Raw genomic sequence first — 12608 nt, forward strand, 5'->3', positions numbered from 1 at the left:
TTTAGCAGTGAGCTGGAAGTTGGTCAGTGCTGATGAATATCTCCAATGTTAAAATCAAGGTCTGGTAGGTGTAAGGGCAGATTGTTATCCTCTTTCCAAAATGACTGAAATAGCCGATGGCTTGTAGTATTGTATTGTTGTATTGTGGAGTGCTGTAGGGTTGTGTAGTGGCACCTCCATGGAACGATCACCAATTGGGGATACTGATTTAATGTGAATAATTTAGTCGATTATAAACAGGTTGCCTAACATTTGTTTCACTGTAGGCATATAATCCCTGGATTAACTTCATGCATTAAAACTTTAAGGTCTTCTGTCACGATGCCAGACGCCTTTACAGTTCCACTGAAGAATATCAGGCAGAATGCTAGGTGGTAAATGTGCTACTTCCCACTATGGAGGAAATTACTAATCTAAATTGGAGTGGGAGAATTCTCTTACATGAGATTGTTTTCTTAATCCCTTTTTATACAGATTGGTGTTCAGGGTCTTTGGATTTGATCTTCATATTTTTTTATTATAGTTACCTGATGTTCAGAATTATTGCTGTAGTTCTGTACCACTAATCCTATTTGTCTTAGAGGGCGGCAAGACTAGATGAACTCAGATGTTTTGTTCTGAAACACTTTTGGAACCACCTTTCTAGGAGGAGAGATGTCTTCCGAAACACCTGAACCCATTTGAAGTTTTTATTATAAAAATTATCATTATTTGGGAACTATTTCTTGTGCGTTTCTTGGTAAAGTTTGGCGTAGTTTATTATTATTTTGTTTTGTGGCTGTGTGATTGATAACCTGAACTAGCTCTATCTAATTGGGATTGTTCCTTTAACATTTGGTTTGAAGTATTTTCAGAGATATTTTCCTGAATTATTGGCCGATTTGGCACCCTTATTTTGGAGATGAATGACAGCTGTGGATGTAGTGGAAGATAAATTTTCTGTGCTTTTGGAAGTACAATTTTGCTACTGGACTTTAGCACTTGCGACAGTTTCTCACCAGTTGAAGTTTCATTATTATTTATGGTTCGAGAAATACCAGGTTTGTGATATCTTCCATCATTGCAGTTATTGGTGGCCTTACATTGTTGGAAGTTTTGCATAGTTTTATTACAGAAGCATACGTAGTGTTGGCACTTTGTTTGCCCCCATTACCGTCACGCTTTGCTACTAAATACTAATATGTTGTTTGTCTGCTCTTAACCGTCTTGTTCAAATTATATCTGGGATAAACCCTAGAGTTTGGTGTGTGATCCCATAACACAAGAAAACAGTGTCGGGCTGCTTTGCAATCATCAAGAATATCGTGTCTGCAAACACACAGGACATCTTTTATTATTCTTCGCCAAGGTTTTGAATGTAGCCATATTCAAAGCATTTGCGACACTGTCTAGGACTTCTTTGTATTTTTAGCCTGCATCCTCATGGCCAACAATGATGGTATCAGGTAGGTGGTGGAGGAGAAGGTTAAAGGGATAAGCTGCATCTACCCAGTTTTTACATGAGATACACAAGGAGGGCATCGATGGAGATCTCCTCCTCTTCAAAAACATACAGATCTTTGAGTAGCCATAACTTTCAGTGTGTTAAAGAATCTGTGAGATGAGAATGGGTTAATATTCCACTTTCAGGAGGTTTAAAGTTAGCTAACAGAACTGTGGTCTCATTTCAGCTTTTATTAGAAGATTCTTTCATACCGTTCAATTTAATGGGAATGGAGACCAACCTTACTCTCAATGCAGTCAGCTTTTATCAAATTTTCCCTCCCTCCTTGTAGATAGCAACATGCCATAGAGGAGGAAGAGCTCTCAGTACATGGGACTGGTCCATGAGTGTAGCCCTTTGGAACAAAAGTCAAATGGCTCATCATTCAAGTTTTCACTGGCTTTTCGTGCTGACATGAGTCATTTAGAATGTGGCCATGGAGTCTCTGTTGCCTCACTGGCTTCAAGAGAGGAAAATTTGATAAAAAAAGCACAAAAAAACTACTTATCTTTCTAGAACTAATTTAATTCTTTCACTTTTGCCAATTACTTCACTACACTGTATAAACATTAGTAATCTAATATTAAGTTTACATTTAGTGCAATGAGGACCTATTATTTGAATCAAATCACCAGATTTATTAACCCTGGTGTCTCAGTGTTTGATTCTGTCAACGGCAGCCGTATCCATATTCATGCAGAAATGCATTGCCAGTGCCCGTTAAGTCTAGCTGGCGGATCAGGAGGGAGAACTAGAAGCCAAATCCATAAGTTTAAAGCAGTCCACATGCAAAGGTCAAGTGCACACCGACACCCAGGCCGCACAATTTGACAGCATATCAAAAAGGACAAACTGGGCAGCTCCACCAACCAGCTCCCCCACCAACACACTCCCAAAGCCCGAAGAGACCTGGGTACCAAGCATGCACATCAGACCACCACACACAAACTGGTTCATCCACCCACCAACTAGCGGTCATATCAAAGAAAGTATAAAGTGATCAGTCGAGAGTGATGCGCATTCTCCACCAATGGCACAAGTGATTGACTCCAACAGTCCACCACCCTACCCAACCTGGGATAGCACCAGTCGCTTGCGGTAGCTGGTATATTCAATCCGCCTGCTGGGAGTTTACTGCCCCCACTAATGGGGACTGACTCCCCTCCAACCGTGCTCGTGGGCTTCGGGACAAAAGCCAGGAGTCCACCTCCCAAACCAGCCCCTGGATTCCGATGGGCTGATCCCCAGAGATGGTTCGCCCTCCAAGATGGCAGTGGGAAAAATCCCATCACCATCTCTTGGGTCAAACCATCTCGGGTGGCGACTCAGCCACCACAACTCCACAATTGGCTTAGAATCACAGACCCTTCCAGCAGTCCTTCTCAGACTCACCTAAGCAGCCAAATTTTGCGAATGGCAAATGTCACGCCGTACAAACCAAAACTATGTAGGATGATTAGGTCAGGACCCAGTTCCCAAAGGCCAGGGTCATAACCCTGCCTCGTCAAAGGCGTCCTACTCGAGGGGATTCAGGGTTGACTGAGAGGTAAGAACAGGCTTCTGATGGCTCAGATCATCTCCCAGAACTTAGACTGAAAAAATCAAGTGACTAGAAAACTCGATTGATTGTCCACAGTAAAAGCTCTCTTGGTGTTTGATGGAGAGACCATGAGCGAGACAGCCTACTTGCTAACGTAATAAGGTTAGGACTATGGTCTTGTCTAAATGTATTACCACAGTCTAGGAGTGAAAAAGGGTTGTGAAGCAATGAAGTCCTAAACGAATCGCTTCAGCTCTCTGACAAAGATGTGCAGGCTTCGTTCTTCTGGGGATACAATCCAGAAACCTCCCAGTTCCTAGAGCTGGCTCCCCGACCTAGATGAAGGCGCTGAGCAGAAGACTAAGTCTAGTCTCAGAGAAGGAACTTCCCTTCTGAAAGACTTGGTTCGGACAGCCACTACTGCATGTCCAACTTAAATCCGGGCCTATGGGAAAAAATGACGGTATCTGGCTGTATTTCCCTGTCCCAGTTGGTCTTGTGTTCAACAACTTCGAGCTTTCCTTCGATGGGAAACAAGGATGTTTCCTTCGAAGGAAAACAAGGATGTCAGCTGTCCTGGGATATATGGACATGTTCAGGAAACTGATGTTCATGGTCAGAAAATGAAGACTACCGTAAGAGCGAGGACTCGAGAGAAGACTTATGCCACAGAGGCCGAAGCCTAGTTCCCCGAACCTGAAGAATGGCCAACTAGACTGTCTAATTCGTTTCCGTCCTAAACTTCGTTCTCTAATCAAAGAGAGAGAGAGCTATGGGCCATGCAGACTTGTAGCCGATTCTGTGGACTGCAAGCAACGGAGCAAACTTGCATATCATCATACAGACTCATGGACAACTGAGCGGACTAGATGCTGACCCTGCTGTTTCTTAACAGCCATGCGGACACGAGGACATCCGTGCAGGACTGACTCTTATTGGACTTGTTTGAAAATCCAAAAGAGACAAGAACAACTTGGTCTCAGGATAACAGAGACGTGTCCAAAACCAGGTGCAATGAATTTTCCTGCAGTCCAATGCAATACTGTGAACAGAAAAATAGTCCATGAGCGGAAGCTCGGCTTTCAGCAGTGGAGCCTAGTCCTGGCTAAATAGTGCCAAGCGCTCTGGCACAGATGTCGGCAGTTCGGGAATTGGCGCCAGGAGCTCAGAAGTTGATGTCAGACGTTCAGGAACGTGCGCCACTAGGAGGCACTGGACCGTAAGGGATCAGGCACTTTTCTCTTCTTGACTGAACCCAAGCAAGGTCCTCCATAGAAGACGGACCGAAGAAGAGACAGATAAAAACCACAGTGATACTGCAGAAAAGCTGTGAGATGAGGCTAGACTCCCTACTGCTTGACAGAAATGGAGAACAGCAGGTGTCGTGTATCTTCAGTGGCCATGAAGAACCAAAAAACGTTATGGTGTTTGCTGACTGTGCCATAAATCTCGCAACTGGATGAATGCAGAACCCTTCTATGAAGTCTGTCTAACTTGAAAACATCGCAGTGGATGAAAGAGTCCACAGCAGACTCATCAACTAGTGTTCTGAGTAAGAAAGAAGTGGCTAGAAATTAGCGGAACGTCTAAAAGTAGCTTGATTCTCTTGCAGACAAAAAGCCGAAAAAATTCAGAGATTTGAGACTGACAACCAAAAAGTTGACTCTTGTGATGGAGACTGTATTGAGGAAGAGGAAATGTCTGTTGATTGCAATTGTGTGGTTCTCACAGAAGTAAAGGAGCACTAGAGCTCTATCTGAGCTTCCAAATTAAAGCGGAAATCTCTGAAAACCGTCTCAATTGTCCACATCAGCACAGGAGAGGACTAAGAGGAAAACCAAGGCGAAGCTTCTTGGTGACCACTTGGGAGTCTTTTAACTACTTAGCCAGTGCTCCTGTGTCAATCAAGAAAAACCTTTACTTCAAAATCTCAATAAAATCTACGACAAAGAGGTCTAATTCCGACAAACGCCAGAGGGGGAAAAGACAAGAGACACTTGTCTTGCTCCCTTTTCAATGAGAGTCAAACTCCCAAATCCCTGAGATACTTCTTGAGGATGAAGAAAACACTAGAGGTGGGAGCTTTCTTCAACAAGCTCAAAAATCAGGACACAAAAATCATTGTCTGCAAAAGAAAGGACTTTGAGAGAAAATTGTCGCTTAAAGGGAAGCAGTGTCAAATCGCCTTGCAGCTTTTAGACGAGGATGGAACAGGCTGAAGTGAGAGACAAAACACTTGTGAGCAGGTTGTATAGTCTGATACTGAAGAGGTGGTGCCTGTTGCCTGGACTGTGGCGCTGAATGACTGACAGCTGGCACCAGACGGACAGGCAGACACGCAGACACTGGGCGTTCAGACACTGGGCACTCAGATCCCACTTGGGCACTCAGATCCCACCGGGCGCTCGGATCCCACCGGGCACTTGGAACGCTTCTTAAAGGTGGAAGACCGCTTAGGAGCCAAATACTGGCACTCTACCACCAAAGGCTCAGGAGACAAACAACTGGGACTGTCCCAGAAGCTACAGATAGGCTTGGGACTATGCTCCTGTTCTCTGGGCTGTTTATGAGGAGGCGGAGAAGCGTGCTCAGCAGTGGATGCAAGCCTTTTCGAAGGCCTAGAAGCACAGAAAAGCACCAACAATGCCCCTTACCTGCACTGGAGTCCGAACCACTAGACGACAATACATGCACTTCCACCTGGATGCCTTTCCAGTGGCTGTCTGCCAAGACCTGGAAATGTACTGTAGGTTCAACTGAGGGGCATCTATCCGGGGGCCAAACACCCTCGGACTCCCTTGGACCACCAGTATGTCTCCTCCCAGGCTTAGGGGAGTATGGCAGGAACAATAGGTCTAGGAGATCCAACAGGCCAAATAGCCACCTTCTCCACTATACTGTACATCCATCAAGATGCCTTTTCAGTGGCTGTCTGTTGATACCTGGGAATGTACTACAAGTTCGACTGAGGGGGCAACTACCAGTATGCCTCCTCCCAGGTTTAGGGTAGTCTGACAGGGACCTTTGTCTAGGAGTGTCAGCAAGACAAGCAGTCGCCTCCTCTGCTGCACAACACTTCACTATTACAAGGTCATTATCTGTTCAACCTGACACAAGACTGACAATGTAGTGGGAAGGAAGCGAAGGAGCCAGGCAAGGGAGCAAGTGGATAAAATATAAGGGCTAGTATCAGGGAGAAAAACTGGATGCTGGGAGAACTGGCACCAGCTAGTAGCTCAAAAACTAAGAGCTCGATAGATGCCGAGCGCCAGTGTCGGAGCCAATCCCAGCTGCCAAATCATCCTCAAAACCCCGTCAAAACTGAAAACAAAGCACAATTTCTCTCCTTACTACCTTACTATGTTCTGCCCTTACACTTTTCCAGTTCTCTGCAAATGAAAGTGTGATAAGATGTTTAATTTCTATCACACATTATCTAAGACTTGCAGGTATGCATTTCATTACTGAAAAATTCAAGTAAGTAGCGACCGCAATGTTTACTTTATTACGCTACTCGGTAAAGGAAAGTTAATCAAATTACTGCAAATTTGCTAGAATAGTGAAAATATGAACTTGAATCAGATCTTAAAAGCAACCAAATGACAAAATACTGATCCTGAAAGGTTATAAGCTTGAAGGCTAACAAAATCAGCGAAAATACTTCACCAAAGTCCGGTTACATACCAGCAAATAATGAAAAAACTGCTGCAAAGATCCGATGTTTACATCAAGACTGGCAGAAACACAATGGGACCGTCTGCTAAGTCGTACCTGGTATTCCCATTAGTGGGAGGGACTTTGTTACCCACACTCAACACTAAACAATTGAAGTGCTAAGTGCAAATTTGAATTTAAACTGCAATGATAGTTTGAAACTAATAGCTATGTAATTACTTGGTAAGTTACTTATATAAAAATAAAGCCCCAGCCTGTGGAGTCAAAGGGCTGTTAGCCACTAGTTGAGAAACTATTACATGCAGTCCCTGGTTATCAGTGGACTCGGTTATCAGCGATCTGGTTTTCCGGGCTTTCTCTAGTGATGAAAATCGTCAGCACCAACATGCGCCAATTTCTGCTTACAGGTGCCGATAATCGCGTATTGGCACTGATACATACCTAACAGAGGCGGCGAAACCGGGGACTGCCTGTACAGCTTTTGGACTGTTGGTAAACTGTGCAATCTAGTGTCTGCTGTGGTTTTAATCGATTGTATGGTAGACAGGGCTTAAAAGGAAGTGAAAAGCATGCAGTGACACCGACTACTGTCTATATAAAACTGACAACTGACAGTAAACAATTAGCTTTTGTATATGCAAAGAATATGAAATAACTGAATATTAGTTAACTTGGTCTTGATGGGCTTTGTTTATTTTTCTTGTGACCTATTCACATTGCTAAAGTTGTCATAAGACTACTGTAAGTCATAATTGATTGGGAAATTATTGTAAGGTTAGCGGCAGTATGATGATCATCATAAACTAAATGATGGGGAATGATTATTGATTATAGGTTTGTTCAGTTAGGTATTGTCTACAGGAACCATAGTTAGCCTGTGCTGGCCATGGATTTTGTAAATAAAACTATTTTGAAAATAAATCTAGGTTAAGTAGAAACTGTTTGATTTACTCCCAAAGATTGTTGAACTAACCACTGCTCTTGCTCCACACCTCTTCCATAACTGGACACTACTTCCTAAGGAAAAATCCATGACACAGTTTATGCCGGTACACTTTGATACTTCAGAGGAATTGCTTACAAGGTCTGTCAATCCCAGGACAGCGTCTGATAGCAAGAGGCTTCCTCGGTGTAGAGAAATTGGATGGCTTATTTGTTTTATGGGTTTGATCCTCTTTGAATCAAACAACAAATCAATAAGACAGCAAAAGCAAAGATAAAACCAAAATACTCAAAACCAAAGAGCATGAAGTAATAACAGTAAGGGTAGGTGCAGAGGCCAAAGAAAAAATGTCTACATCTGATGGCAACTGAAAGCAAAGTGGGATGCAGACCTACAGGTGGGCTGGGCTTCCCCTTACCTGTCAATTGTTAACGACCTTGTCATTAAGATTTTAACAACCGTTAAAGCTCACGTTCGCAAGCTTATCCTATTGTAAAGAGAGTTTGTATTTGTGTAAGAACAACTGATTACTTACATATTTATTCATCTTTTAAGCACATAATATACACAGTATTTCATAGTCCTTTAGCTTTGACAGAGTAACAGCCAAGAGGACTTCATTTTATTTGGTAGGAAAGGCAGATGAACAAAAGACAAATAAGCTGCATGTCAGTGGCAGTTTCAGAAATGATATCATGCTTCATTAAACTACAGCATCATATGCTACACAATAAACATAAAAAGCATAACGATGAAACCATTTATCAAATACCTTATCCATAACTAATGGGAAATACGACAGCCTTGGTACCATCAAGTAATATGGATCAGGAGCACTAAGAGTGTTGCAATCTTCACTTGCAAGCTGGACACATACTGGGACACGACCATCCCATATTTCCCGTAAAATTTCCCTGTCTTCTGCCATTATGAAGAACAAACTAAAAGTAAAAAAGAAAATTTTCCTGTTAAAAAAAAAATTATATAAACATGGGTTAAACTGAGATAAATTTACATTGAAGATAAAGGACTTTTCATTTAGATAAAAATCTATTTCTTTTGATGGTGTCTAATACGATATGTTAGGGTCGGATAGGTAACAAGGCTGTATCTCATCAGGACAGTCAAAGGGTGCCCATGCAGATTGAAGCCCCACCATGGTCAGGTAGGATGTTGAACATTAATGTAGGTAAGTTGGTTATAAGAGTAAAGTTATCCCTGCCCCTACCAGGAAACTGCCCTTAGATAGAATGTATCCCTTATACAGCACTCTCAGATCTTTTGAGCCAGTTTAAGGGGACATGCCAAGGAGGTATAGCCACCAAGATCAGGAAGGACGCAATGCTTCAAGTTAGGTTTTGTTTGAGTATAGGTGATGAAATACATAAGGCATCCACTTTTCCCACTCCTCCTCTCATTCTCTGAGTGTAGCCTTTGTCACCAATTATCACACAATGTGTGAAAGCAGGTTCAATGGTGGCAGTGGCCCATGGCTTTAAAATGGTAATAAAAACATTTGGTAAAAAATATAAAATCTCATTCACCCTTTACACACGACGATTTTTAATTTGGCAGATCATAACTAGCAGATGTGACCTCTTGAACTGCAACAGAAATCAGTGCAAGGGGGACTATACAAAAAACAGTAAATTTAAAAGTAATTTGTATTTTTCATAAATGAACCTGAAGCTCTTTACATGAGATTTTGCTTGTGAACTTGAGCTGGAACAGCCATTCAAATTTACTGACAAGGTAATAAACTACCAACAACCAGGGGGAAGCCACGTCCACCTGTCGGTCTGCACTCTACTTTGCCTTCCAGTCCAGGTACCAGAGTGAGGGGTGGCTGAGGTGAACCAGTAATGTGAAAAACTTCAGGTTTGTATGTTAGGAAAAATACAGATTAAAAAATCTGCTAACTGTTTCTACACAAATACAAACCTTCATTCTTTACATAGGAGACTTACCCACTGGTGGGAGGAATCTGGGTACTCTCTCAACCAACTAGCAGGTTCACCCAACCTAGGGCATTACTTTCCTGGGCCATACAGGGGCAAAAGAAGGGGCCTCACACTTCTAGTGTATATGTACATATGAAGCGTCCAGAGGTAAAGGGGTGACATCGCCAAAACCTGATTTTGAGTAAAATGCGTTCAAAGTTGAACTATCGATACCGGACATTTCAATTGATTTACTACATCCATGTTTACATGTATTTTACTCACTTTGCCTAGCCATATACGAAAAAACGAAAAAATAATAATGTTGTGTTGGAAAAAAAAATCATAACACAGCAAAATTTGCATACCCCAGTATGCAAAACAGTTATGAAAATAGAAAAATCCAAATTTTTTTACATTTTTAAAAACTTCTTTGTTCACCATAAATACACTATGAGCCATTTCATTGTAAACCCAAAAACAAATTTTTTATGAGTTTCTATAGATTGGCAATTTGAACATACCACACATTTACAGTATTTTTCCCTCGGTTCCCAACGTAAATGGTTCATAGATTATTGTCAAATAATTACTATAAACACTTACATCCTTATTTGTGCAGAGTAGGTGCCAGTAACTCAAAGATTTCCTTCATATTTTCCTCACCAACACGAGTACAGCACTTATCCTGACATTGGCAGGGAGGCCCAACTTTGCGTTCCCTCACCACCTGTTGCCTTCTACGCCTTACATACGCCTGTTCACTGTTCCTTTTCAGCTTGGCATCTTCCTGTTTCCACTTTGTATCACTTCCTTTTCTCTTCCTTGTAATCTTAGGGAATTCATACTCCACTTCACTACCACTAGATGACATTTTCACAATGTAAAACCACCAAAATAATGGAAAAAAAGAAGAGAAATCACTTTGTTGTTCCACGCGGGTGTCGGTCATTTAACACTACCGTGCTGGTGTGCTACGCAGGCTGTGGTTGGTTGAGCGCGAAACTGTAAACATGGCTGGATGAAAGGGAGCTGTTCACTGGCTCACGCCTCATGGTCATGTTCGACCCTTTACTTCCCTGAGAGAGAACATGAAACCAAGAAATACATGTAAAAAACCTGTTGACTGCCACCCCTCTATTCATTGGTTTTAACGGTCGATATTGCTTGGCCAGTATATGGAAATCATAGAAAATGGATTTCTCTATAATTTGCTAGGACTAACTCAAAATCGTTGATTTGGCGATTTCACCCCTTTACTTCCAGACACCTCATATGAGATGTAGCAGATACTACTGTAGACTTCTGTACTATCAAGTACATAAAGGGTTTGTACTCCATTACTCAATCAGGCTGTAAGACCGAGACCAACGAAAGAGAAGGTTTGGTCGATGTATTGCGACATAGGCAAGGGTGGTCCGAGTCGCTAGCACTAACTATGTGGCCAGACGAAAGGGACAGTAGAATCTGTGCTACGAGAAGGTCCGTGTCACCCAGTGAAATTCCATTACAACCTGAAGATTTCTAGGTATAACAATGCCAGATATACCGGAAAAGAGCTTTCCAGGAAGCTGGGGTTACTACTGATCGTCGATCTTTAGAAACGATCGGTATAATGAGAGGTGAGTGAAATACCACTACCACGAATATACCGAAAGATCTCTTATCAAAACCCGTAAGAAGCGGTGAGCGTTACAGCTCCACACCTAACACCCGCCAGGACGGCGACACCAGCGCCACCTCACGCCGAACTCATGTGCTTTAACCCCAGACTTGGCATGTGCAGAGGGAGGTACTAGACTAGACAGGGAGGTCACCGGGTGACCGCGGGACCTTCCTCGAAATGGATTTTCCTCTGTCAAAATCCCTTTCAGTTCAGTCGTCAGCCAGTGAAATAGTGATGAGAATCATGCCAGACTGCTACTACTGAGAGAAACAAAGGGGGTAACACAGAAGAAAAGGCAAATTGTAACGAAAATAACTTTAATTGAGATCTCTTCCATGACAAGAATACTTAAAAAGTAAGGCAGCATGTTTAAGGCACCTGTCGTAACACTACAAAACACTGGAGGTCCCCAGTTTGATGGAAAAACTATAAAAATCTTAAAATTACTTAAAAGTAGGTAAGAAACATATGAAATGTGCACAGAACAAAAATACAACCTTAAAACTATATATGTAAACTTGGGCTTAAACATGTAGGGGCAGACTAATGAAATATTTGCATAATTATCGAGTGCGTTAAGACCAACAAAAAAACTGTCAGTACCCGCAAGCAGGCGTGAGTATGGCTAATCAGATTACAGTTTTCCATCATCAAATACAAATATATCAATATGAGAGGCTAGGCAGTGGTATAGCAGCCGGAGAATAAGCAGAAGCAAATGAGGTGGTGAGCGGGGGAAAAAGGAAAGGATATAATTATTTAATGTGGGAGATGACACTTCCCACTGCTGTAATAGAATATTTCAGGGCTTAATTGATTTTAAATAGTGGCGTTTAAACACTAGAGGTGATTTCAACCCGATATATTTTGATAACTCTGAAAAGTGCATATTATGAAAATAATTAATGAGAAGTAGCCACTGCTCGAATATCATGAACTTTAGGAACTGAATTATGAGTTGCAGCTTGTTTAGTGAAATACAGAAATTTATTTGTCTTATACCATTAAGGGAAAGAGTACCACCTTTCTCCCTGATAAAAAGAGGACCCGACTTACTCTGTGGAGTTCTTGAGAGGTAAGATTTAAGTGTATGGACTGGACATAAAGTCTGATCTTGAGGAAGGCGCACCACCTTCCAAGGAGAGACCACCTGTCCTGTAGGTCATACGTTCTTAGCTAAATCTAGGGTCAGGGGAGAGGAGGACTTCTCCGGATGGGAGGAAGACAACAAAATTATCACCTCTAGTGAGCTGACAGCTCTGAAATTCTAACACCTGAAGCCAAACTAAGTAAAAATGATATTTTAATGATAAAATAAAGTTTGTTCATACTTACCTGGCAGATATATATATAGCTGTATT

The 12608-nt window shown here is 42.0% G+C and overlaps 1 protein-coding gene across 3 annotated transcripts in view; it reads right to left on the reverse strand.

Annotated features, from left to right (window-relative positions):
• Atg5 (autophagy protein 5) overlaps positions 1-12608 on the reverse strand; it is a 125759-nt gene that overhangs the window by 92661 nt on the left and 20490 nt on the right. For 2 of the 3 annotated variants that reach the window (XM_067119909.1, XM_067119910.1), the window contains exon 2: positions 8414-8582. In XM_067119909.1, coding sequence (XP_066976010.1) covers positions 8414-8569 — 156 coding nt within the window. In that variant the 5' untranslated portion in view covers positions 8570-8582. Of the gene's footprint in view, positions 1-8413; positions 8583-9608; positions 9774-12608 lie in introns of all 3 variants that reach the window. The other variant, XM_067119912.1, reaches the window with a different exon arrangement.

This window comes from Macrobrachium rosenbergii, chromosome 17 (genome assembly GCF_040412425.1).
Source record: "Macrobrachium rosenbergii isolate ZJJX-2024 chromosome 17, ASM4041242v1, whole genome shotgun sequence".
In the NCBI taxonomy this organism is placed as follows: domain Eukaryota; kingdom Metazoa; phylum Arthropoda; class Malacostraca; order Decapoda; family Palaemonidae; genus Macrobrachium; species Macrobrachium rosenbergii.